This window comes from Durio zibethinus, chromosome 15, assembly GCF_047325235.1.
Source record: "Durio zibethinus cultivar Kanyao isolate XHJ-2024 chromosome 15, ASM4732523v1, whole genome shotgun sequence".
Lineage (NCBI taxonomy): Eukaryota > Viridiplantae > Streptophyta > Magnoliopsida > Malvales > Malvaceae > Durio > Durio zibethinus.
Genome location: NC_143176.1, coordinates 20,272,207 through 20,298,950, shown reverse-complemented (window position 1 = coordinate 20,298,950; position 26,744 = coordinate 20,272,207). Strand labels below are relative to the sequence as shown.

At 30.4% G+C, this 26,744-nt stretch overlaps 4 protein-coding genes and 1 long non-coding RNA gene across 10 annotated transcripts; 4 read left to right on the top strand and 1 right to left on the bottom strand.

The window, feature by feature from the left end:
• Window positions 1-6,239: 6,239 nt before the first annotated feature.
• On the bottom strand, window positions 6,240-13,713 carry LOC111301264 (uncharacterized). Of its 5 annotated transcripts, none has more exons than XR_002691499.2 (6): window positions 13,441-13,712; window positions 9,136-9,375; window positions 8,806-9,050; window positions 7,810-7,885; window positions 6,680-7,510; window positions 6,240-6,488 (listed from the first exon to the last, which is right to left on the bottom strand). It is a non-coding gene; the product is annotated as an uncharacterized LOC111301264 (long non-coding RNA). The 5 variants fall into 5 exon arrangements; XR_016328282.1 differs by having other exon boundaries at window positions 9,149-9,375; XR_016328281.1 differs by having other exon boundaries at window positions 8,806-8,875; window positions 9,012-9,375; window positions 13,441-13,711.
• On the top strand, window positions 6,487-7,787 carry LOC111301263 (NAC domain-containing protein 90-like). Its single transcript, XM_022896809.2, has 3 exons — window positions 6,487-6,731; window positions 6,855-7,150; window positions 7,253-7,787. The coding sequence occupies exons 1-3, from the start codon at window positions 6,581-6,583 to the stop codon at window positions 7,523-7,525; spliced, it is 720 nt and encodes a 239-aa protein (XP_022752544.1). The 5' UTR covers window positions 6,487-6,580; the 3' UTR covers window positions 7,526-7,787.
• Window positions 13,714-16,700: 2,987 nt separating the features above from the next.
• Window positions 16,701-18,170, top strand: LOC111302077 (transcription factor SRM1-like). The gene is made up of 3 exons (XM_022898018.2): window positions 16,701-17,173; window positions 17,352-17,570; window positions 18,058-18,170. Exons 1-3 carry the CDS (start codon window positions 16,815-16,817, stop codon window positions 18,116-18,118), a joined length of 639 nt encoding a protein of 212 aa, XP_022753753.2. The 5' UTR covers window positions 16,701-16,814; the 3' UTR covers window positions 18,119-18,170.
• A 1,580-nt stretch (window positions 18,171-19,750) lies between these two features.
• On the top strand, window positions 19,751-23,129 carry LOC111301262 (vesicle-associated membrane protein 714). 2 transcript variants are annotated; one of them, XM_022896808.2, is made up of 4 exons: window positions 19,751-20,216; window positions 21,191-21,381; window positions 21,825-21,988; window positions 22,696-23,129. In XM_022896808.2, exons 1-4 carry the CDS (start codon window positions 20,000-20,002, stop codon window positions 22,784-22,786), a joined length of 663 nt encoding a protein of 220 aa, XP_022752543.1. In that variant the 5' UTR covers window positions 19,751-19,999; the 3' UTR covers window positions 22,787-23,129. The 2 variants fall into 2 exon arrangements, with proteins under 2 accessions (XP_022752543.1, XP_089600866.1); XM_089744740.1 differs by having other exon boundaries at window positions 19,800-20,216; window positions 22,780-23,129.
• Window positions 23,130-24,164: 1,035 nt separating this feature from the next.
• Window positions 24,165-26,252, top strand: LOC111302076 (capsanthin/capsorubin synthase, chromoplastic-like). Its single transcript, XM_022898017.2, has one exon. The coding sequence runs from the start codon at window positions 24,558-24,560 to the stop codon at window positions 26,046-26,048; it is 1,491 nt and encodes a 496-aa protein (XP_022753752.2). The 5' UTR covers window positions 24,165-24,557; the 3' UTR covers window positions 26,049-26,252.
• The last annotated feature ends 492 nt before the right edge of the window (window positions 26,253-26,744 follow it).

The window sequence follows — 26,744 nt, the reverse complement described above, 5'->3', positions numbered from 1 at the left end:
AAACACATCAGCAAATTTTCGATAAATTGGAATTTCTCTTACTTGCTAACATGGTAAGAATAGGATATCCTAAATTTATTTAATTGTCCTGAAGTAGGGCCTTTAGCCCTTCTATGTACCAAAAAAATTTAACATAAATATAAAGATGTAGATAGATGTTTCTAAAAGAGAAACCAATTCAGACAAACCAAATGGGAAAAGGGGAAAACTAAAGAACACAAAAAATCATCCTCCTCCAAAATTAGAAGCAAAAGATAATGACTGTTTGGTCTTTGCTAAATCCAAAAAAAAATTGGGAACCCAAAGAAGAAGGGTCTCCTACTCTCGTTTTACGTTGCTGTCGTATGGGATTAGCCAAAGCCTTACCAGTTACGACGTTGGAAATTGGTCAATCACAAACCAAACGTCCACCACAAAGCTGTAACAGGAAATTTTCAATTTGCACGTATGGCTTAGTAAACCCCTTTCCTTTAACGCGGATTTATCAATATCAAAAGATTTTGAAAAGGTAAAACGCTTCCTTAAAAGAAAAATCCTAAGCCAAAACTCCAACATCACAAGTCCGCGTACATGGATTAGGTTTTGAAAACAGCTTTCATTATTTTATTGCTAAATTGAGCTGTCAACTTTCTTTGTCATTGTTAAACTTTTTACTTTTTTTATTGTTTTACGACTATTTTATAACATATATGTCTTTTCATTATATCCCACTAAATGTAGCAAAGACTTGGTCACTTTATAAGCCAAATTAAGTTTTTGTAGTCAAGAAAATGACTCGAGAGAATCTCTTTGAGTACGTGTGGCCCGGTGAGATTAGTTTTGATAATATTAAAAATAATATTGACGGTAAGATTAGGTAATATCTAATAGAATGATGAAATTATGTAATAGTAAAATTAAAATAAATAATAAATAAGATTAAATATATATTTGGTGTTTGAATTTTAAATTTTTTGTTAAATTAAGACTTAAAAAATTTTTTTGTTATATTGATACTTAAAATTTTAAATCGTTATTACATTAATCTTTTGAACTAATATTATTAGTTAATTTTATTGATACAGTATAAACATCTAATAAAATATTAATATATATCAAAAAATTTAATTAGTATCATATCATCATTGTCACATCAATATAAAAAATAAAAAATAAAAAAAAATCTATAAAATTTTTAAAATTTTTCAAAATTTCTAAAAATTTTTAAAAATTATAAAAAATTCAAAAAAATTTAAAAAGTTTTAAAAAATATAAAAAAATTCTAAACATATTTAAGAAATTCTAAACAATTTTTAAAATTTCAAAAAAAACATAAAATAATTTAAATTTTTTTTATAAAATTAAAAAAACTTCAAAAACTTAAAGAAAAAATCTAGAATATTTTAAAAAATTTTTAAAAGTTATAAAAAAATTCTAAATATTGTAAAAAAAATTCTAAAATTTTTTTCAGAATTCTAACAATTAATAAAAATTTCTAAAATTTCTAAAATAATTTCAAAAGATTTTAGAGAATTCAAAAAAGTTTAAAATGAGAATTTTTGAAAAAATTTTAAAAATTCTAAATAAAATTTAAATTTTAAAAACAATAAAATTTTAAAAAAAATTTTAAAAATTTTTAAAAATTCAAAAGTAATTAAGGAAACTTGAAAATTTTCATAAAATTTTTATAAATTTATAGAATTTAGTTTTTATAAATTTTAATTTTTTTATTTTTTAAAACAATTTTAAAATTTTTATCATTTTTCAAATTATAATAATTTTTATAATTTATAAAAATATATCATATTTTTAATTTTTTACAAATTTAAAAAAAATTTAAAAAATTTTAAAAAAAATTTTCAAATATTTAAAACATTTTTTATTTTTTATAATTTTAAATTAAAATTTTTTATAAATTAGAAAATTTTTAAAAATATTTTTAGAATTTTTTCATAATTTTAAAAAAATTTTGAATTGTTTTGAATTTTTTATAGTTTTTAAAATTTTTTGAAGTTTTTAAAATTTTTTAGAGTTTTTTAAAATTGTTAGAATTTAAAAAAAATTTTAAAATTTTAGAATTTTTAAAAAAAAGTTTTAATATTTTTTAGAACTTTTTTAATTTTTTTAAAATCTTTTAAAATTTTTTGATTTTTTTTAATTTTTTTATGCTAAAGTGGCAATGATGATATGATGCTGACTAAACTTTTTTTACACATATCAATATCTTATAGATATTGATATTATATCTGCAAAGTTGATTAATGACATTAATCCAAGGCATCACTGTGATAACAATTTAAAAATTTAAGTACCTATGTGACAGAAAAATTCTTTAGGTACCAATATGACAAAAGTTTTAAAATTTAGGAAATAAATATATATTTAACCCAATAAAATATGTATTTAGATGTATGAGTAAATGTAAAAGTAGTGAGATTTGACATGATGGTTGACTAATCCATTAAAAAAATTTGACTGTATCATAATTAAAAAATATGTTCTATTTTTAATTTACACTAAAACAATTGACTACTCTAAAATTCAATGAATCTCTATATCCATTTTGCTCCAATATTTAACTAAATGAAGAATTATATTTTTGTCTTTTAATTGCATCGTTAGAGTCTTATCCAAATTCATTTCAATATGCAATTAAACGAAAAAAAATGAGTAAATAAAATGCATGATCCTTAAATTTTAAGCCAAATTATACATTGGTCTCTATATTTTAAGAAGCTTTAATTGAGTCATCAATTGCTCAAACATGTATTAATATAGTCCATCCGTCTATTATACTATCTAAAATTGACAAAAAAATCCAGCATAGCATAAGCGTAACTTTATTATCAAGGACAGATGTATTACGAGCCTTTCATATGGGTTGAATAGGTGTGGCATCTTCTTTTCAACCCTAAACGGTACTGTTTGTATAAAGTAAAGAACTTTAAAATCAGCAACTTCTAATTTTCATTCTAAGCTTCCCTTTACTATCTAACCTCTCTCTAAATTCCCTTTTCTCCAAACCTAATCAATATTAACAATACTAACCTAAAAGCCAATGCCTACCACCATGAAGCCATCCATCACTTTTATTACTAACCATCAATCTCATCAATGACCACCGTTGGTCTTTATGCTTATGCCAAAAACTTCTTTCAAATCCTTTTTCTTTTCACCTACCAAGACCCAGTTACAACCCAAATCTCAATGAATTTGGCTCTTTTTTTCTATTTAGAAAATCGAAATAGAACTACTAGACTCTGAAAAATTTTGCTACCTAACTTTTTTTTGGCAATGCCTCTCTTTCTGCATTCAGCTTTTATTTAATCTTAATAAGGTCTGTTTTCTAGGTTAAAGCTCTTAATTTTCTACAAACTAGTTTAGCTAATAATCAATCATCAGGTGTAGTTACTGGTGGGTTATGAGTATAGATGATTTTAGGTTTGCTTGCTGGTGCTGTGAGTTTTTGTTAAATTGGAGATTGTAGATTGATTGGGTGGTGGTTTTTTAATTGGTGATTTCTTATGGGATGTATGTGTTTGATGGATTTTCTATTTGGAGGCTAATTGAATTTGTTGTTGAATTGCTTGAATGTCTGTTGCCGAATTGCTTCCCCTATGTATTGTTTAATGTGTGCTTAATTGCTTTTGTCTTTGATTGCTTGTTGTTTGTCTTTCTAATTGTTTAATTCCTCATTTAATCGAGAATTCTTTTGCTTAAAATTAAGAACAAAATATTAACCTTATATGTAATGCAACTTTGTAAGAGCATGTATCATGCCACATTGAATTTTTTGTTAATTTAGATGGTTCAATGGACGGAGAGATTATATTAATGCACGTTTAGATAATTAAGAACTCAATTAAACATTTTTAAAATTTAGAGATTAATATAAAATTTAATCCAAAATTTAAAGATGACACATACTATTTACTTAAATAAAAAAAAAAAAAAGGAGATTGAATTCCATCACATCAAAGTAATGGAATCATAATGAACCATTAATGCTTTAGCCAAAGAAAATAGGAAATTTTTATCTTCAAAGAGAAACCACACCCAAAAATCTAAAATTTGAGACTTTATATTAAAGATTTTGAATTTAAATAATAGATGAACATATTAAGAAGAACTTAATTATGAAAAAAATATTTTCTATTATGTAGTTGAAGGTTCATCTCGTTGTATTCCAAATTTAAAAAAAAAAAAAGAAAAAAGAAAAATGTTTTGTATTAAGTTCTATGCTTAGGACTTGAAAAAGTTTAAAATATGTAAATCATTTTTCTCCCCACTACACCAAAATGTTGTGTCATTTAGATGCCCTTTTTGCTCATTGACATTGTCTTTCGTGTTTCTTCAGGGCTGACTCCCATTGTCAACATTAATTTCAAAACAAAGCTGGTTACTTAAGTTACAGGATTATTCAAATTAAATTTATTGTTTTTTTTTTTTAATGATCGGTACCCAGAATTATACGTTACAGAAAATATTTTCTACACTCATGGTCAGATCAGTGTGACTTTCATTCTTTTCATGACTTGTAATGTTAATTATAAAGAAGAAAATGGAAAATATGATGCAAGCTTTGGTTTCCACTTTTGCCTTTAATTTACTTCAAAATAAGTTTATGGTGACCATGCAACTGATGTTAATAAATAAAAAAAAATGAGGTTAATTAAAATTATTAGATTTTTTTTACAATGAATAAAATTATGTAATCAAGTTTATACATTTTAAAATCGGATCGAAATTAAAAGTAAAAGTTGGATTAAATGGATCGAGTTAGAATCAATTTATCTTATAAAGGCTTTACTTAAAGTTTAGCTTAATCTGTCAAATTTAAGAAGTTTAAAAATTTTTTTAAAATTAAAATATTAAAAAATTTTGAAAGATTAATAGTTTAATGTTTTTAATATATTTTTAAATTAAAATTAAAATAAATTATTTTTTACTAATATCTTAATATTTCGAGCATTATAAAAACTCAAAAAATCTTGTTCAAAATTAGCTTATGAACGGATATTGATAATATTAGATTAAATTATAATATATAATATCTTTAAGAATATTTCCATAATTAGAAATTAAAATTAATAAATTCAAGATTTTAAGTTTAAATCCGAAAAAAATACTAAAAATTTCTAATATAAGATAAGATTATCCACCCTCATATGTAGTTCAATACTCAATAAATATTAAAAAAAAAAAACCCCATTAAAATGTATTTAGCCACAATGCTGACCTTCAAGAAAAGTCTTCCCTTCGTTTTAAAAAACTAATAATAAGCTTGCTATACCAGAGATATTGGCTTTTCGCCCAAATTGAAAGGGACAGCTTTGGCCTGTGGACTCCACCAACACAGCACGAGTTGGTGAGAGATATCAACCACTACGACTTCTTCTTAATCTACGATACAGCGCATCTTTTATTCAGCTCAATTTGAATACTTAAACATCTGTCAAATTAATTCGATTAATGTCAATCCAGTGTTAACTTTATCTTGCAAATATCAACATTGTATCTTGATCAATGAGGGTTCATAATTTTTTTTTTTTTTTGGGATGCCCATTTTTAATAAATATAAAAATTACCAATAAATTTAATAATTTTATCAATATAAAATTGTTTAAGAATTTTTTTTTATTTTTAATTTTTGGAGATATTCTATTGAAAATACCAATACAAATTGTGTTTACGTCTCAATTTATAGGACATTCTTCTTTTATTTAAGTTCACATAATATAATTTTGGTATGTGTGATAAATTTATTTATGTCGATCAATTGTTATATCCGAGAATTTATGCATACAAAAATAATTTAAATGTTGAAAAAATACGAAGATAATGCTTATCATCATTGTTAATCAGAGTAGGTCAGATTAAATAAGAGAGTTCGCGGGCTCAATACCAAAGTCGAAGGACTGAATTAAATTTATTTAATGAAGTTTGAGGCTCCAATGGAATTTATCCTTTTTGCATTAAATGAACACATAGATTGCGTAGCACACAAATTTCATAATTTCTAGCCATCAGAACAAAGTTGGATGAGGACTGATTTGAACAATAGACAAAAGAGAGGCCAAATTCCCACCAAGTTACCACGGCACAAAGAAAAACCGATTATCACAGCAATTTGTAACACGTTGACCACGTCATCCTATCAATCATTGATTAAGATGCATGATAATTCAGATGGCAGAGGAGATTGATCAGCAGTAAGGGCGTAGGTAAGATTCCACGCAGCAGATATACAGGGAAACCAAAATAATAATAATAATAATAATAATAATAAAGAAAGAAAAAGTGAAGCTGACTGTTTCAACGTCAGATTTCGTTGGTTGAAGTCTAGGTTGAGACAAGTGAAGCAATATTATAGTACAAATATCTTCATGACATAACCGCGTGGAAGTTTCCACCGATCCTGAAACTAACACAAATTTTCCAACTTCACGCGGTAAAACCTCTCCCTTCTTTTGTTCCTTTCCCTGCATGTACATGGCTATTTATATCTCCTGCATTTACATTCGAATCAAAAGAATAAAGGACAAAAAGTACAACAAAAACCTCAAAGACGACAGGAACATCATATATATAGCTGCCGTAAATGGAGGTCGCGACGGGTTTTCGGTTCTTTCCCACAGAAGAAGAGTTAGTTTCATTCTACCTACGCAACCAGTTAGAAGGAAAGAGACAAGATGTGCACCTTGTTATACCAGTCCTCAACATTTACGATGTAGAGCCATGGGAACTTCCACGTACAATTTTCTCCCCTGCTTATTACAACATGAATGATATATTTGTTTAAAATGTTTTGAAAAGAATGCTACGGTGAGTAATCTCTTTTGAATTTTTTTTTTCTTCTTTTGGATATGTTGCAGAGCTTGCTGGGGAGCTTTGTAAAAGAGACACCGAGCAATGGTTTTACTTTACACCAAGACAAGAGAGGGAAACTCGTGGAGGGAGACCTACCCGAACTACGGCTTCCGGATACTGGAAAGCAACAGGGTCTCCCAGCTATGTCTACTCATCAGATGACCGAGTGATTGGAATGAAGAAAACCATGGTCTTTTATAAGGGAAAAGCTCCTTCAGGGAGGAAAACCAAATGGAAGATGAATGAATATAGAGCCATAGAAGCAGTAGCCAACCCATCTGCTGTTGCTACTACTCCTAAGGTGCACATATATATAGTTGGATAGCTCTTCGGGCTTAGAAGTTAGATATGAACTTCTTCCATTTCTAACCATCATTTACTTGTTTACAATTTCTTAATGCAGCTGAGACATGAATTCAGCTTGTGTCGAGTCTACGTGGTATCAGGCAGCTTCCGAGCATTTGATAGACGCCCACTAGAACCTGTATCACGAGGGATACAACTTCATGACAACAGGGCTGCAACATCTTTTGAGGGAGCCACAATGATGGAGATAACAAGCTCCTCAGGTACTTCACATTCTGGAGGAGATCACTCTGATCCCCCAGTGGCCGATGAAGATGATATTTGGATGATGGTTAATGATCTGGAAGAAGCTCACCTAGAATGGGAATAAATGAACTAGACTGAATTAAACAATAATGGTAGGAAACCAGCCCTTTATGAGGCATGATAGAATTGTACCACAAAGCATAAGCAAAACCAAACTTTAGTATCAGATTTTCTTCCCACTTGTAGGTTAAGGGAAGATAATAGCAAATGAGCAAGATCTAAAGAGATCATTTAATGTAAAATAGCATTAATTCTTTTGAGAAATTGAAGCTTGTGAAAAACCCTACTGTTTTTGTAGAGATATGTGTCACTGCTATTTGGTTCTATTCAGTTTGAAAACGTGCTCACCATTATTCCTCTTCTGAGCTTTCATTGTAAAACTCAACACTGGATCGAATAACCTAGAGTCAAGCAAACAAAATAACTGAAACAAAGCGATAAACATAGCATTAGAATATGATAAAGTCTGAAGAAAAACTACTACAGCAACAGTCAATTCATTAAAAAAGAATTAACAATAGTAAAGGACAAAAATGAAAATTGTAGTTATCAGGTCAACAAGAAAAAATTTAGTCATTCTATCTGCTTATTGACTCGCTAAAAATCTAAACCAAAGTTTTGTCGACTAATGTTGAGTCACAATCCTGCACGGCTGTACGCCACCAGGGAATTGGACTAGTCATAATCAAATATTCGTGCAGACCTCTGATACCATCTTGTAAGCTAAATTCAATGTAAAAATAACAAAAAGATTTCCAGCTATCTTTTGTAAATGGAATACCATCACCATGGATTCCAGGCTTTAAGTCTGAAGTTAACAGAAAACAGAATTACAAGAGAAAACTAGCTTCAACAGAATCAAAGCTAGACCAGATGCTATATTTTGGCTATCAAACTACTGTACAATAGGCAGCAAGATTCATGATTAAAGAATCAAAACTAGACCAGATGCTATATGCTGGCTATCAAACTCCTGTACAATATGCAGCAAGATTGATGATAAAATTGAGCTAGAGGCCTGACTAGACCAGAAGTACCCTGCCCAACAAAATATGATCCACGCTCCATCTCATAAGCAGAAGCCAACTTCTACAACATAGTTCTAGTTTATCAATTTATTGAAAAGGCTCTGCTGGTAGTCATTATTTTTTTATCAATACAATAGCACAAGGAAGCCATAAAATAAAAAGATAGACCATCCCAACTCAAGTTTTATGGTTGATTTTTTTCTACCGATTAAGAATTTAAGATTATCAATAACCTCAGATCAACAACTCAAATCTTTCAAAGGATATTACAGAGTCAGAAAGAATTTTGGATCATCCTAGGTCAGGAGGTCTTAACCTTGAAAATTCTTCGCAAGTTCCCTTGTCAGACTTTACACCGTGGAATTGATGACAGCTCATCACCAAAGCTGTTTCAAGAGGACAATCCAGGAATTTCAAAATTAGCTTCACAAAAGTTTTAAACAAATTATTATTCTCGAAACTTCCATGGTTACTAATCCAACAAGCAATAATAGTCAATGCTTTAGTCAATCCACACTTAACTCAATAGTGTTCCCTCGCCATTTAATGTACCCAAGAAAACTAAAAAAAATGTGAAAGTCATTAACAGAAATGATTAGATTTAAGAAGAAAAAAAAAAAAAAGAAAAGTAAACAAAGAATTTCACTTTGTGAATGTACATAGGACGGAAAGACCATGATTCATTGTATTGAATTCAACATGTTTGAAAATGAATTCTGCCTGACATTTTCTTCAAATCTTTTAACCTCTGCTCTTCATGGGACAATCGAAGAAGTTATCAGAGTAGCAAGAAGTTTTCCTGGTTTGTTAACATCGTCTAAAATCCAGAAGACAATTTCATTCTTCCCCTAAACATGCAAAAGCTTCATTTTGACGGTTTACTTACCTGCAAAGATCGATGTGTTGTCAACACAATGACATTAGAAGAATGGATAACAAAAACAACCGTTGTAGTATCCTTATTGCATGCAAAGCTCATAGGCTCAGCCATATTTTGAGCTAAATAGTGGGTATGCTTAATCAACACAGCCCAACAAGATGCAACAAGTAACTATTAGGAAGTTTTGAAGGAATTATCTCTGCCTGTCACCACCCAGGTGTGCGTATTTTCTTTCCAACAGGTTTCTTTGAAACATATGCTTTATGCCTTATCTTACATAAACAAACATTAACATATCAATCAATGAGTTATGAACCTCATAGAAGTGCTTTTGTTTCATCAGTAATTATGACTGTAACTTTCATATCAGCAGTAAGCATATAAAGCAACCACGCAAACAATAGCTAATAAAAAGAAAAAGCACCCTATGAAAATGCTAGATACAAAACCTTATCCCTAGTCAAAGCATATTTTATCTGTCCTATAATCTAACATCAATCTCTCTATAAAAAAAGCTCCTTATTCATTTTGTTATCAAATAGTTAAAGTTAGTGTATCCTATCATGGAATTCCTTTCCTCACAGAAATTCTTATAATTACTATCTTTTGGTCTTTCCAAAAACATTTTCTACCTTAAAATCATATCTCAATGAATATTTAATTGGTTTGCATTTGCACTCTTGGTCATATCTGAGCTCTTGGTGACTTTTCAACCAACATGGACTTAATATTTCTTGAAATTAGCATACTGAAATATAGGGCAAAATAACCATAAGTAGATATGATCTCATGAGTTTACTCCTCTTGATCGAATCCCTAATCTTAATTAGCATGTTCATTTTCTGAGGTCACCTCTTTTTATTTTGTTTGGAGAAGGGATATATCCTACTGATTATCAAAATTTCAGCCATTATATGCAATGAGTCAATAGAACATGACAAGAACCAGATTTCCAAATAATAAACTAGTGGTAAGGGCACAACATGTGACCTGGCCCTTAACTAAAAGACCACTCTTTTCTCTTTGACAGTAAAGAGGGAAACAAAAATTAGCAAATGAGAAAATAAAAAAGGAGATCTGTGTAGGAAATCTAATTTGTGCAGCTTGACAAGGAAATTTTGAAGTATGGTTACTGGATATTTTGCATCTCAGACAAGTTGCCCATAAATTTGTGATCATCATTGAGGTCAACTGGCTGTGGGAGCCTTCACATTGCATTGCATGATTTGTATCTCAACTTTCTCTTTCCTTCATTTGTTATATTTTGCATCAACTTAATCAATATGAAATAATCAAAGTCACTTATCCAAAACAAAGAGAAATAATCAAAGCCAACCATACAACTTTCTAATACTGGATCTTTTAGTATTTTCTGTATCAATCAAGTATCCATCAAAAGAATTAAAGTCTAGAACCAAAAAACATGGATGGCATAGACATGTGTAAATAAAAAACAAAACACAAAATCATATCCTTTTAAGATTTCACTATTTTAGTGCTTATTATTCTAGGTCAAACAAGTTGACGGGAACTCCTAAGTCACCCCTATTTTCCTCTCAGTTTAATAATTTTATATGTATTCCTCCTTGACAATGATAATAACCCTTTCCACGTTAAGAAAAATAACATAGTTACTCAGACTTGGGGGTGTGTGTCAAATGCGGGTATGTATCCAACACAGGTACATGCAATTTTTACTAAGTTTTTCCATATATTTGAAGGGTCAAACCTCCATACCCATGCCAGTTAGATATGTATCGGACATAGGTACTTTAAGGAAAATGAATGATTGAAGCAACATAGAAAAATATAATAATAAATGGAACCACAGCCCATAATTTCAAAATGGCACCTCAATTTATAGTAGGATCAAATCTTCTTTGTTTTTTGCCCACAAAATGAGACGTTTAGCAACCAAAACTACCCACCCGAACACCATCTCTTCATGCACTGCTCTAGATTGGTTTCTATCTATTAATGGGTTCGAATGTTTTTCTCTTGCTGCTAACCAATGATCAAGCAATAGAGAAAATGATAAATACTAGACTCAACCACATGGTTTCTTACCTGAAAATCGACAAGTGTATACTGAACCACATAACTATGTCTAGGCATCTCACTTAAAATCCAGCAACAGACACTTGAACTTCATGCACTTTGACTTATATAAAACTCATAGCTTAAGAAACTGTTCCTCATTGGCAGATTCTGGCCAACAACATGTATAACAGAGGCAAATGTCACAATTTGCATAATCAGCATAGTGTACAATTGTTTATATCTATATATCTATATGTTGATGTCATCAGCTCCGCATCTCAACCCACCTAAACCTAAACCATCAGGCAAGCTTTTAAAAGTTCTAGAAACATTCTAGACATAACATTGAAACCATATGGAGGGGTACCTCTACTTCCTGCATAAGCTCATTTTTGAAGATTTTTCACCCCCAACATGGTCTATCTAAAAAAGGCGATATAATCTGGCTATAAGTTTCTGTAGTTGCATGTTCCTTTTGTCAGAATGAGGTTAACATGGACTCTAATATTTTTGCAGTCCATTACTAACACCTTCATGCTCATCGCTCCCTGCTTCTACTTTTCTCAGGGAGAGAAAAGAAATAATAAGTTTGACTTTGTCCTCAATACTACCAGCAAAATGAGTTCATTTCAAAAGAAAATGAGGGGTCACCTACATTCCAGTACTTCTTAAACTATGTAAAAGCATATTCCACTACTTCTCCTACTTTGTAAAAGTATACATGAGAGCTTATCTCAATTGGTTCATGCAGTCACCCTTAAGAGGTGACATCCAGTAGCTCTAGGGTTCAAATCCCAGCACTTGCAATCCCTTGCCCTATTCCCAAGCTACGACCTCCTTTGTACCAAAAAAAAAAGTATACACAAGAACAGATAAAACTCCTGTAAGTCAAAGAAAATGAGAAAGTGAATTAAATTGGAAATATATTAAACATTGAAAAATCTGAAATTTTCATTCTTTCTTGTGCACGAGAAGCTCACGTAATTTGGTCTATACTCCCAACAACCTTTGCTGACAGAAACTTTAAGGCAAGTGATCAGCTGTTGTCTCTTATCTCTTATGCTCCATAAGATTCTCCAAAAAAAAAGATGCACCAAATAACTTCTTTTTAGTCAATTAGAAGGAAATACCTTAAGTCCAAATCAACAGAAGGCATCACCTAAGTAGATTTGGCCTTTATGATATTAAATACAACTTATTCAAAGGTCCTTCTTAGCCACCGCAGATCCTTAACTCCTTAAAAGACCGAATACTATGCGAACCATTCTGAATGGTTTGAAATAGATTAAGAAGATACCATAAAAAAGACAGGAAATATAACCTAATACAAAACCTTTTTCATCACTGAATTGATCAAAAGTCAGAATCACATTTCACCAAAGCCAACTCTGTTTGACTGATGAACAAATTCCTGACATTGAAACATTCCATGATGATAAGACAACAACCTGTAGACTTTTTTTTCTTTTACCTTTTTAAAACATCGGAGAGACGGGTTTCCGTAGTAATAATCAAGTATTTTAACAATAAGTCAAATTTCAACCAAAAACAACTAAATATTCCAATATGCAACATTAAACCCAAGAATTCATCAGCTGCCCATCTGCGTTCACATTTTGTTTCCATTGAGAGGAACAAGCAACACGATCATCAGGCAAAGAACACCTTCCCGCAATTGCTAAAGGAACTAACTTCACAAACAAAAGTAATTCATCTTCTTAGATTCATTGGTTCCAACTTCCGAGTCCCAACCTTTCTTTTTGTCTTAAATCTGCTTGGTACTCAAACAATTTTACATGGACAACTACAACACACAAAAGTATGAAACACGAACATTTAAAAGTCATCTAGTATAGAAACTAAATGAGATCGATCTAAAGCATCTCATTTAACACTTGTAAATAAAAATTAAAAAAAAAAAAAACCCAGATTTATTTCAGTCTAAACAAACCCAAAATATAACCATTAAAAAGGAAATCCAAGCTGTGCTGGTAATGGCAATTTGGTAGACAAAACGAGTAAAGAGCTTACCTTGGTCTTGTGTTTGTCCATTTTTCTTGCAACCTTTCCAAAGCACAATCTAAAAGCAATGGGGAGGAAGAGAGAGAAAGAGTCCGCTTAATCAGACAGCAAAGTAACATTTTATGGTTTTCTACATTGTTTTAGGTACCTGGCTGCCTGATTTCTGCGTGCTTTGCCATGTCTCAAGTTCACGAATTTAAAAATCAATATATAAAAATAAACGATACACTTAATTCTATTTTTAGACTCGTCGATAAAATAAATAACTACTCAACCCAAAAATTATTGAATAATTAAAAAAAAAAAGCTTAATCTAATCCTTATGATTTGTATTGAATTATTTTTTTTTCTCTTTAAACATTATTTATTTGTTATTGAGATTAATTTATCAAAATTATAAATAAAAATTTTAATTTTAATTTAATTTATTCAAACAATTACTTTTAAAAATATAATAAATAATAAATTTGATATTTAAATTTTAATACTTAAAATTTTTTTATATTACAAAAAAAAAAAACTACAAACCTAATACCCTAGTATACTTTCGACTAAAGATGAAATCAAAACGTTTTTTTATACGAAGGTCAAAACTTAAATGAATTTTTTTAGTAAAATTTATGAAGTTACTTGTTGAAGAGGATTTTCTAAAAAACTTTAATAATAAATTAAAAATACCAAAATAATAAATCGATTAAGTATAATAAAAAATTAAAAAAATATATGTAAAAATTTTTTTTTAAATGTTGATAAGAATTTTTATTAAAAATATTTATCCAAAAATATATCAAAATATATTAAAATTGTTAGAATTTTGTATTCTTGATCTATGTAACAACACATTTTAATTTATCAATTTGATTTTTTATTTTAATTTTTATTTAATTATTTAAAGTAAAACAATTCTTAAATTTTATCCAAATAATTCATTTAAAACTTTTTTTTCTATACAAAAATCTTGTTTATCACGTCTATCATTTTCCTTTCCAATCTAAAATATTTAGATAAGATAATGGTATATTTCAATAGAGGAATTCAATTTAACATTTTCTAGCAAGGATGCATATATTTATTATTAGATTAAACATTTAAATTTTAGTGTTCAAACAATACAATTCATAAAAAAAAATTATTATTATTATTTAATTAAAATATGATTTGTGTTGCTTTCAACAATTTAATATCAAATGAATCGTTTATCTTGGATGATTAAAAAACAATTTTGTAATGATTAAAATGAAACCTGGTTGAGATTTTATATATTTTAATGTAACAACTGATTAATTAAATATAAAGTGAAGGGCGCAGACAATAGAGACTGCTGGCTTTGACGTACGGTCACAAAATTATAACTTATCCGAACTGCTAGTCGAGCTTTTGAGTTTTGAGTGATTATTAAGTGTTAGGAATTCGAAAATTATATATTTGATGATTTAAATATTTATATCATATAAAATATTAAAATTTTATATTTATATTATATTTTATATAAAAATTATATATTATAATTTATATTAATATAAAAATATAAAATATTTTTTTATTTTATAAAATTTAAAAATAATTACTACTAAAATTTTAAATTATATTATTTTTATAATTTATAATTATATCATATTCGTATTATATCATCATATTATATTTTAGATTATCATATTTAAAAAAATATAAGAGGATTTTATTAACAACTATGGCTTAGGAACACGGGGAATTGAATAAAAAACAAAGGGGCCAAAGATTATATGAATGAAAATGGATAATATATGAAAAAAAAAAAATAAAAAGATATAATACAATACAGTTTTTCTTCAAATAATAAAATACATGCATTTTTCATTGAATTATAATAGTTTTATTGTTTAAAATAATAATAATAATATTTTATGTTGAGGTACCAATGTTGTAGTTATTTACTTGATGTTCAATAAAAAGACTTGCAAGATAGAGAGGCTTGGGGGCGAAGTTGATGATTTTGAATGCGTTCAAATGATTAAGGCTTCATTAAAATTTTATTTATTTCGTGAAAAATAATTTTTGTAAAATAATTTTTGAAATAAGTATTTATTTGATAAAAAAATAATTGATCAACGAAAAATAAAATTATTTTTTAAAAATTATCTTAAAGATTTAAAAAAATATTTTTTAAAAAAGAACTATTTATGAGTGAAATTATTTATTGATATTTTTAAGTATAATTTTACTTATAAATAATATTATATTAATAAAAAATATATTAATAAATATTATTTATAAATAATATTATAATATATTAATAAATAATATAAAAATAATAAATAGTTTTATTTTAAGTATTTTTATATTAGCATAATATTTTAATATTAAGTATTATTATTAAATTATAATTATTTTTAAATATATAATAATTTTAATAATAAATAAATTTAATATATTTTAATAATAAATATATTTTAATAATTATATTAATATTATTTGAAAAAAATAAAATTTTCAAAAAACAACTAAACAATAGAAAACATTTTCTATTAATTCATCCAAATAACAAAAATTTTATTTAAATTTAAAAAATATAAATATTTTTCAAAAATTATTTTTACCGAAACAAACAAAGTCTAAATCTATACATATTCTAATGATTAAATGGATATCTCATAAAAAAAAATAATGAGAGTATTCATAAAAGTAACTTTATCTTTATACATGAAATACCTAAATTATCATAATATCTTTAGGATAATTTTTTTGGATGTAAAGAAATCATAATTTAAAATTTAAAAAATTACACATATTATGATTTGATATCTAATTTTTTAAAATATTACTAATAATTATATAAATCAATCAAATAAAATTTCAAAATTTAATATATATATATATATAGTTTCCAATTTTTTATTAGTATAAAAGGATAAGTGAAAAGAGGATGATTCAACAACAAGAATCATTCATTTGTCTCATTTTGCCTTGTTCCTTAATCCGATAAGATTGAATCTAGAGTCTCTTCCTTTCACAATAATTTAACATAATCTCTAGAGATAAGGAAGAGTCTCATTACTAAATTAGAACAATAAATACTTTATAACTTTTCTGCCATTGCCTTCTTTCTAACAATCACAAACTCAAACGCTGAAATGAAAGCAGTTGAAGCAATTATTTTAGAGAGGAACGAAAAAGAACCTTTGATTAAAAAAGTAATTCCACCCGACACTTGGCAATAAGCGAAATAAAAAAAGTGGCAAAACGTGTTTAATATGATCTCGTCGAAGTCTTTTAAGTCAGAGGTAGCCGAAAGTGAATGTAATCCAAAACTGAAAAAGATCCGGTCTTATAAAACACCCTAATCCAACAACCTCAAATTTCTCAAACCAAACTAAACTAAACTAAAACTTTGGACGGCTTTAGTTATGATCCGAACCAACAACGATTTTGGGTCGTCCTGGTCTTGGCACCAAGACAAGCTGTTCGAGCGAGCGTTGGTTATGTTCACCGACGAGGAATCGCCCGACCGGTGGGAAAAAATAGCTGCCCAAGTTCCTGGGAAGTCGGCAATGGAGGTTAGGAAACATTACGAGGATTTGGAGCATGATGTTATGGAGATTGAGGCAGGGCGAGTCGAGTTACCGAGTTACGAGGGTGAGCTTGAATCGATGAGTTGGGTTAACGAATCGGGTGACTGTCAGGTTTGGTCTGGACCAAAAGGAAAGGAGAGGGAAAGAGAAAACGAGAGAAGGAAAGGTGTTCCTTGGACTGCAGAAGAACACAGGTTAGAATTTAGCCCACCCAACGTTTTAATTTTGTTTATTATTTACACTAGAAAGATAAATACAGACGAAGACGCCATATAAAACTAATATATTTTAAAATTTTAATAAAAATAAATTTTTTTATATTTTATTTTATTAACATGAAGATGGTAATTTTTTTTTTTTTTTGGTGTGTAGACTTTTTTTGATTGGACTAAAAAAATATGGGAAAGGAGATTGGAGGAGCATATCAAGAAACGCTGTCGTTTCAAGAACGCCTACTCAAGTAGCAAGCCATGCCCAAAAGTATTTTCTTCGGTTGAACTCGATTAACAAAAAGGATAAGAGAAGGTCTAGTATTCATGATACTACAATGGCGGATTGTGATAATTGCACGGATCAAAATGGGGTTGGAACTAGGGCTGTAAACGAGCCGAGCCGAGCCGAGTAGTGAGAAGCTCGAGCTCGAGCTCGACTCACAACTCGGGGTTCGATACTCGGCTCGAGCTCGATCGAGTTTTATTTTTCAAGCTCGAGCTCGATTCGTGATCGAATTCGAGCTACTCGAGCTCGCTCGATTAAGCTCGATTAATATGTAAAAATAAGCTCGATTTGTATACTCGACAAGAGTTCGATTATTCATGCTCGAACTCGAACTCGAACTCGGATTCGAAATATTTTTTTAATTAAAAAAAATAAAAATATATTTAAATATAAAAGCTCGATTAGGCTCGCGAGCTACTCGAGTCAGATATAAGAATACTCGAATTCGGCTCGATCGATAAGTCGAGCTACTCGAGCTCGAGCTCGACTCGACAATAATCGAACCGAATTCGAGTTTTTTTCGAATCGAACCCGAGTAGCTTGCGAGTACTAATGTATCATTTACACCCCTAGTTGGAACAAAGGGTGATCAGGGAAGTTCATTTGGGAATAATCATGGGTTTCAATTCCCCTTGTTGTAACTTTGTAACTAAAGATAAATACATATATAAGGAGTTAAATATTTGTATGTGATTTTTTTATCTTAACCTAATAGTTAAGCGACGAATTTAAATCATATAAGCGTGAATTTAATCCCATCATCCCCCTTCCTCCTTGTAAGTAGGAATGGCATCGGTTCGAGTTCGGAGCAGGTTTTGCTCGTTCCGAACTCGATCCGATTTTATGGTTTATTAAATCTGAATTCGATTCTATTTGATTTTTTTAATATTTGAACTCGATTCGATCCGACATTACATAAATTGTATCTCGATTCGATTTGATCCGAAATTAATAAAATATTATTTTTTAAAATATAAAATATTATTTTTTAAATATTTTAAAAATATAATTATATATAATTAAATAATTAATTAAAAAATAATTTTTTATATAAATATCGGGTTGAGTCGGGTTTTAGGCATACCCGAACCCGACCCGACCCTAACTGTTTCCTAACTATACTCGATCTGATCCAACCCTAAACCCGAAATTCAAAAAAAAAAAAATCTAATCTCATAGGATCGGGTCGATTCAAAACCCGTCGGGGACGGATTTGATTGCCGTCCCTACTTGTAAGAGTATTAATCTTTTTTTGTAACAAAAAAATATATTTGTATGTAAGTAGTATTTAAAATATAGCACTACCTAAATTCCTCTTAATTGTAATATTTTTTTGTCTATGTGAAGTTGTAAATATTGTTCCACTTGGGTGGAAAGTGATTTTTTTTTTAGTAACTAATTATCCATTATATCCACATTATCCATAAAAATTTGGGCCAAAGAGAATAAATTTTGTAAAGAAAGAAAATACTAAGGAAAAGGATCATTTTAAGATTCAAAATTGAACAAGGAAAAAAAATTTTATTTATGAGAAATATATAAATTTTTAGCGAGGTTTCTTTTGTTGCGATGAATATTAAAAGTTCAATAATGGATTCATTTGTCTTTATTATAGTTTTTATTTTCTGAATTAAAAAAAGTTTATAAAAAAATATCATACTTATTTGAAAATAAAAATATAAAAATGTAATATCAACGTTAATTTTTTTTTGAGATATATCATGTATCAAGTTGTAACTTAATTGTTTCATAGTAGATAATAACTAAATAATTTTTAATTCTTTCAAAATATTGTTTATTTTTTTAGTATAGAATCAAATATTAAATTAAAAATATTTATTAATTGAATCGAATTTAAATTAAATTTATATTTGATATTAATAATTTATATATTTATTTAAATTTAATTCGATTTGAAATTTTGAATATAAAAAATTTTTAAAGCTCAATTTAAGTTAAAAAATAAATATAAAATATATTCATTAAATTAAATTTATATAATAAAAAAAAAATTAATTAATTAAATTTAATAAGATTATATTTAATTTATATATAAAAATTAAAAATAAAATTATATATGTAAAAATTAAAAATAAATATTAAATTTAATAAAATATATAATTATTTTTTAAAATATATATATAAATAAATAAATTATAATATGTGATTCGGCTCGTTTAGGTGAGCCTTAAACTTTAAAATTTTTTGTTTAAAACCGGATCCAACTTTGTGATTAGGTCTATAAAAACTAAAAATGAAAAAAAACCTAAATCAAAAATCGAAAAAAATACAATAAAATGTTAGAACTGTCGACTTCACGCCAATACAAACATCAAACGAACCCCAAAATTCCGGTTGGCGAAATTCCCTGTTTCGATCTACTTCCGAGCAAAGTTCAAGACAAACCCCTCAAAATCTCCCATCCCAACACATCGCCAAGTCCCTCTTGGATGCCGCCTCCGCCATCCAATTAGCTTCGGAGCCAATAAAAAAGGAAAAATAAAATTAAAAAAAAATTCTCGATGGCGATTCTTTATGCAGTGGTGGCTAGAGGCACGGTGGTTCTGGCTGAGTTTAGCGCCGTGACAGGGAACACCGGGGCGGTGGCACGACGGATCCTCGAGAAACTTCCGGAAGCGGCTGATTCAAGACTCTGCTTCTCGCAAGATCGTTATATCTTTCATATACTTAGATCCGATGGCCTTAGTTTTCTCTGTATGGCTAACGATACCTTTGGAAGTACGTTTCTTTTAATTCATTTTACATTTCTTTCTTCATTATTTCTGAAATTCTACATTTTTCGAGCTTTGTTTTGAGTTTAAATCTTTAGGTTGATAGTTGAAGTAGTCAAAAAGATGAATCTTTCTTTTAGGGTTTAGGGATTTAAAGTCTGTTACTTGAAATGTACGCTTCATTTTATTTTCTTTTCTAGTACATATATCTTGCTTTATTTTAGAATTGCCAAGCTAATTTTCATTGAATTTAGCATTGGTTTTAGAATAATTTATGGGATTTAGGAAAACTCAAGGATTTATTTGGTAGCAATTCATCGGCATGAGAGTGTTGATTTTTGTTGCTTGATTAGTAGGTAAGGGATCATAATTGTCACATGAATTTAGGAAAAAAAAAACCAATTCTAGTGACCTTAAAGTTTTAACTTTTGAAGATATTAGTCTCACACTGGTTTTTTTCACTGTTAAAAATTACTAAACTTATTCATCTATTCTCTTGTATTTGTTTCCAACGTCTTAGGTTTCGCATTCAATAAAATTAACATAGTCGATAGTTTCCATTTGAAACTAACGTTGGAATATTCTCTTAACGATAACTTTAACCAATCTATGTTCCTTTTTAAATTGTCCCCCTCCTTTGTTTGCTGTTGTTTGGGCAATTTTCTTAGTCCTTTTATATGGAATGGAGAGATAATGTAGTATGTTATTCTGTTTTATTTATATTTTCTATATCATGGTCCAATTGTTTTTTACCTCATGCTTGTGAGCGGTTTTATAGCACTGGATTACTTAACTTTCGGTGCCTAATTTATCATGGATATTGTGTTTTTTTTTTTTTTTCGGCTCATGGTTAAATGTGGATAGTCATTTCTATACAGCTTTGTCTCCTTACTGGATAGGTTGTTTTCCCTCATTCTAAAATGTAGAAGAAAGAGATGATTATCTTTATCAGTCGCTATTCATTATTGTGGTTCAATGCAGGGAGAATTCCATTTTCGTACTTGGAGGATATTCACATGAGGTTCATGAAAAACTATGGCAGAGTGGCTCATTATGCACCAGCATATGCAATGAATGATGAGTTCTCACGGGTGTTGCATCAACAAATGGAGTTTTTCTCCAGTAATCCTAGTGCAGATACTCTCAATCGTGTTAGAGGTGAAGTGGGTGAGGCAAGTATCTGGCATTTGCTGGAACTTCATTTACTGTATATCTGTCGGAGTTTCATTTTTTTTTTTTTTTATCTGGGGCCTATCATGATGTGCTGATTGGTGCTTTATTGTTGCAAAGTGACTTGCTCATCATGCTAATTCAATTATGTTCCTATTTTTGACTGTGTACTTCCTAGGCAATAGTTATCTATGTGTAATGTCCTGAATATTCGAATCTGTAGCCCTGATGGAATGTGGAGGTTTTTCAACTTTACAAACAATATACTAGTGTGATCACTAGTGTTGGCTATTTTCTAAGAGAAAATGCTGTGGATTGCTTAGCATCTATTCCAAAAATGTTTGTGATTGTTATTGTCTGTATTGACATCATTGTTATTAATTGAATGGCAGCATATCAAATGATCAATGTACCCTGAATCTGTGATTTTTATTTAATATTTCAGATACGTACAATTATGGTGGAAAACATTGAGAAAATACTAGAGAGAGGCGACAGGATTGAGCTTCTTGTTGACAAAACAGCGACAATGCAAGATGGTGCATTTCATTTCAAGAAACAGTCTAAACGCCTTCGTCAAGCACTTTGGATGAAAAATGCCAAACTCTTGTGAGTACATCCAAAGTCTTTTTATCACTTATTATATTTTATGGAAATATAGACAAATAGCCAATTTATGAGTCCTCCATCATCTATAATCTTGGAGCAAAAATATGAATGATGGCTTCCCGTGTCAAGGAAGGGAACCATTGTGAGAGAAAGAAGGAAATACAACACAGCAAAAGGCAAAACCTAATTGTCTTAGAGTTGCAGAATAATGAACACAACAGAGAGAGAGAGAGAGAGAGAGGAATGTCTAGATGCAAATATGCTTTCCAGAGTTATTTATTCCTAGGGGATTTATTTTGCCCCTCAGATTGTACAATTTGTTCTCAATTTGGTTTGATCAATGTGTTCAAGCTTCCTATACTTCTAGTATGTGTTCTATGTAGAAGGTCCACTAATAAAAGGATAATGGGACAAATTGAGGAAAACATCACGTTGATCTTTGATTATCCATGAATTTTTTTTGTTTTGAATAATGTCAGTGGAGTTGTCACTGATTTTGTCCATTTTCTTAGACTACCGACTTGAAAAACTTGTCAAATTGTACTGTTAGCTTGCGTTCTTATCTTCCATGCATGTGAATAGAAATCATCCTAACATCTCAAATTAATTACATGAACCATTTTAATTTGATATTAAAGTAGTAAATGGCTCACATCTTAGGTGCATGTTCAATGCCACTAGGGAAACTTATATGTCTATGTGCACAGGGCCCTGTTGACCTGCTTGATTTTACTGTTACTGTACATAATAATTGCTGCTTGCTGTGGAGGCATCACTCTACCTTCATGCAGATCCTGAGTGGCAGTCTTACCGGTTTAAATTTCTGCTGAGGTATGCATTTATCTTCAAGATTATATGCGCAAGTTTGTCCCAAGGGGGCTCCTTTGTTTCTAGTTCAAGGTTTCGAGGCATTTTTGGAAACAGTGTTTATACTGCTCAAGATTCTAGAAAGATCTGTATATTTCGTAGCTGTTGCTGTACCTCACCTAGATATTTATCTTGGAAGAATGAGTTGCCGTTACATCGCTGCCGGTCATATTTGTGTTCTGTAAATGCATGGAATTTGGTATCTATTATTTGTTTTCAGTGTTTTTAAAACTGCTATTTGCAATTTCATAAAATTGTCTGCTACTTCACATAAGCAACTGTTCAATCATTTTAGTTCAGGGGTATTTATATTTTTCTTTCCCTTTTACTCTCTGTGTTTAATCGTTAAAGTTCTTGATTAACTTTGACCTCTCTCATTCACTTACTTGCAGAACATATTGTGCATTATAGCTAGTAGAAATGCAGGTTGATAGTAAGTTGGGTCAAATTTTTTCTTTTTGTATTATGTTGCTGACTAGGTTTTAAGACATATCATATGGATGTTATGAAGTGTTAAACTTCTAACAGTAGATGATGTAATTTTTCATGCCAAGCTTGATTGACTACTTCTGCTTTAATTTAAGTTGTACTCTTAGGCACAGTTCATAAATCTTAAGGTACAACTCTTAACAGATTAATGCACACTTCATGTATCAAAAAACTAACGAAAGATGGCATTGCAAAAATTATTATCAGAGAATATTCTATCTGCCTCTAATAGCTCATTTGTTAGTTTTTAGTTTAGAATCATTTATCGACAGCAAAGAGTGAGAAAAATCTAGCAAGCTTAAAGCATAACCAAGTCGTCGATCCCATAGCTTAAACTACAACGGCTTGGCCAGTAACAACACCATGGAGCTGCAAAGAACCATCTTTAATTAAGTAAAGGCTCAGGCTCTTGAATGCTGCCTCGATGCCTTTCTCCAATCAGTGCCAGCTTTATTCATGGCAACAAATTCATCAAAACTGATACGTTCATCGTGAATAAAAAGGTTCACAAGGAAAAAATAAAGGGGGTTAACTGTTAAAATATGGTGAAAATGCAATTGCAAAAGAAAATATATGGACAGAGGGGGCAAATAATTCGGTTAAATATTCAATTATTTTTTTGTAAATCGAATTAATAAAAAATTAAAAATCATTGAAAGTTATTTTTAAAAATGATTTCGATGATCGATTAATTAATTAAATTAATTTGATTTAATCGGTTTTTAATCAAATTGTTTGCCCACCTGAACCATTAATGAATGCGACAAAAAAATGAAAAAGCATAGATTCTTTGCCGCCCCGAAAATGTTCCAACGCCTTTAACCAAGAATTAAAAACATCAGTGGCTGGGTCCTACTTGCCTAACTCAACCATTACATTTCCATTTCCAACTTGCCTAACCATATTCTCACACGGACTGCTAATTTCTGTAAAAATGCGACGAACCCAAATCTCCCGACAACAACCTAAGTCATCTTCAGTGATCTTCCGTGTTTGGTGGACTAAGTTGCAGTTTTTCATAATGGAATGTCGAATTACCATCAATTTATTTTTATTTAAATCTTGCGCCAAAACCTGTTAAAAATGAAGCATCTTTTTGGCCTTGATTTCCCTGGATTCCTCTCTGTCTGTATCCCCTAACTCCTTTTCCAATCAATTACAGTACCCTTCACATCCTTGGCAGAACAACTTCTCTTGCCTTCTCCTCCGACACATGGGAACCCTTGTTAGGCCACTTTTATCAGCCTTTGCGACCAGGAAGGATCCACTACTTTTCCCTTCATCCACCGCTTCATTTTCTTCTGCAAAACCCCATTTAAGTACAGCAACAAAGGCTCATCATGCAATCAACAGTAGCAAGTTTGGTGACTTCCTCGACCTAAAACCAGAGTCGAAACCTGAGTGCCTAGATTTTGATCTTTCTTGGTTTAACTCTTCCGAACGGCCTTGCTTTGATGTGATCATTATTGGCACTGGTCCTGGTGGTCTCCGGCTCGCCGAACAAGTGTCCCGCTACGGAATCAAGGTATGCTGTGTTGATCCTTCACCACTTTCTGTTTGGCCTAACAATTATGGAGTCTGGGTTGATGAGTTTGAGAGCTTGGGACTTGAGGATTGTCTAGACAAAAAATGGCCTATGACTTGTGTCTATATTGATGATTACAAAACCAAGTATTTGGATCGGCCTTATGGTAGGGTCTGTAGGAAGAAACTCAAGACAAAGTTAGTGGAGAATTGCGTCTCAAATTCAGTTAAATTCCATAAAGCCAAGGTTTGGCAAGTGAAACATCAGGAGTTCGAGTCTGCTATTGAGTGTGACGATGGTAGTGAGCTCAAGGCAAGCTTAATTGTTGATGCTAGTGGTTTCGCTAGCAGTTTTGTTGAGTATGATAAACCTAGGAACCATGGATATCAGATTGCTCATGGTATCTTGGCTGTGGTTGATAATCATCCTTTTGACTTGGATAAGATGGTTCTCATGGATTGGAGAGATTCCCATTTGGGAAATGAACCTTATTTACGAGCCAACAATTCAAAAAACCCAACTTTTCTATATGCAATGCCGCTTGATTCAAGCTTAATATTCTTGGAAGAGACTTCTCTGGTTAGTCGGCCGGTGCTATCTTATATGGAGATTAAGAGAAGGATGGTAGCAAGGCTAAGACATTTAGGAATCAGAGTGAAAAGAGTGATAGAAGATGAAAAGTGTTTGATCCCAATGGGTGGTCCTCTCCCTAGAATCCCTCAAAATGTAATGGCAATAGGTGGGGTTTCTGGGGTAGTCCATCCTTCAACAGGGTACATGGTGGCTCGGACAATGGCTTTAGCCCCACTTGTGGCTGAAGCTATTGCAGAATGTCTTGGTTCAACAAGGATGATTAGAGGAAGACCACTTTACCATAAAGTATGGCATGGATTGTGGCCGATTGAGAAGAGACATACAAGAGAATTTTACTCTTTCGGCATGGAAACTCTATTGAAGCTTGACTTGATGGGAACCAGGGGTTTCTTTCAAGCCTTCTTTGATCTGGAACCTTATTATTGGCATGGCTTCCTCTCCTCGCGGCTGTCTCTCCCTGAACTCGCTTGTTGTAGCTTGTCTTTGTTTGGACATGCCTCAAATTCCTCCAGGTTTGATATTATCTCAAAATGCCCTGTCCCTCTGGTTAAAATGTTGGGAAATCTAGCTCTCGAAACCATTTAGTGATGGAATTAGGGTCTTGCTGATTCCTGTTTTCTTGCTTCATTTCAAGTTAAATTTGCAAGAACCATATTAATCTCATCACGAAATTCCTGATGATGCAGTATCAGAATGTGACCCTATCAAATGAGATTATTCTGTAACATTAAAAAAGAAAAAAAAAAACAGCTACTGAGTTGAAAAAGAAAGTCCTTCAACAAAATCTAATTATTTTTTGTGTTATATGTAAAATCTAAATTAAATAATTATTAATCAAAATTAATTATTTACTCAAAAGCAAAACTTAATTAGAGTTCCTTTTTAGTAATATCATGTTGTAACTTGTAATTCAGCTTGAATGAGTTGATAATCAGTAATTTTAAATATATATAGCATGATTTTATTTAAAGATTTAATGTACTATAAAAGAAAATTCACTCAAATCCTACAATTTATTCAAAAAAATTTTTTGGTCAAGAAAGCAGCCTTCATAGAAATTAAGATAATGTTTGAGACATCACCATCCCATGATACTCGGCTAGAACAACATGTGATAAAAAGTCTGTTGCAACAGAGAACATTTCAAAATAAGGAACACGTACAGAATTTAAAGATAGATAGTTTCTTCTTTCGCTCCCTCTCCTAGCCAGCGAATTAGCACAGTGATTTCCTTCAGGGAAAATATGACTCATTGTTGTCTGCTGAAAGTTTTTCAAAAGA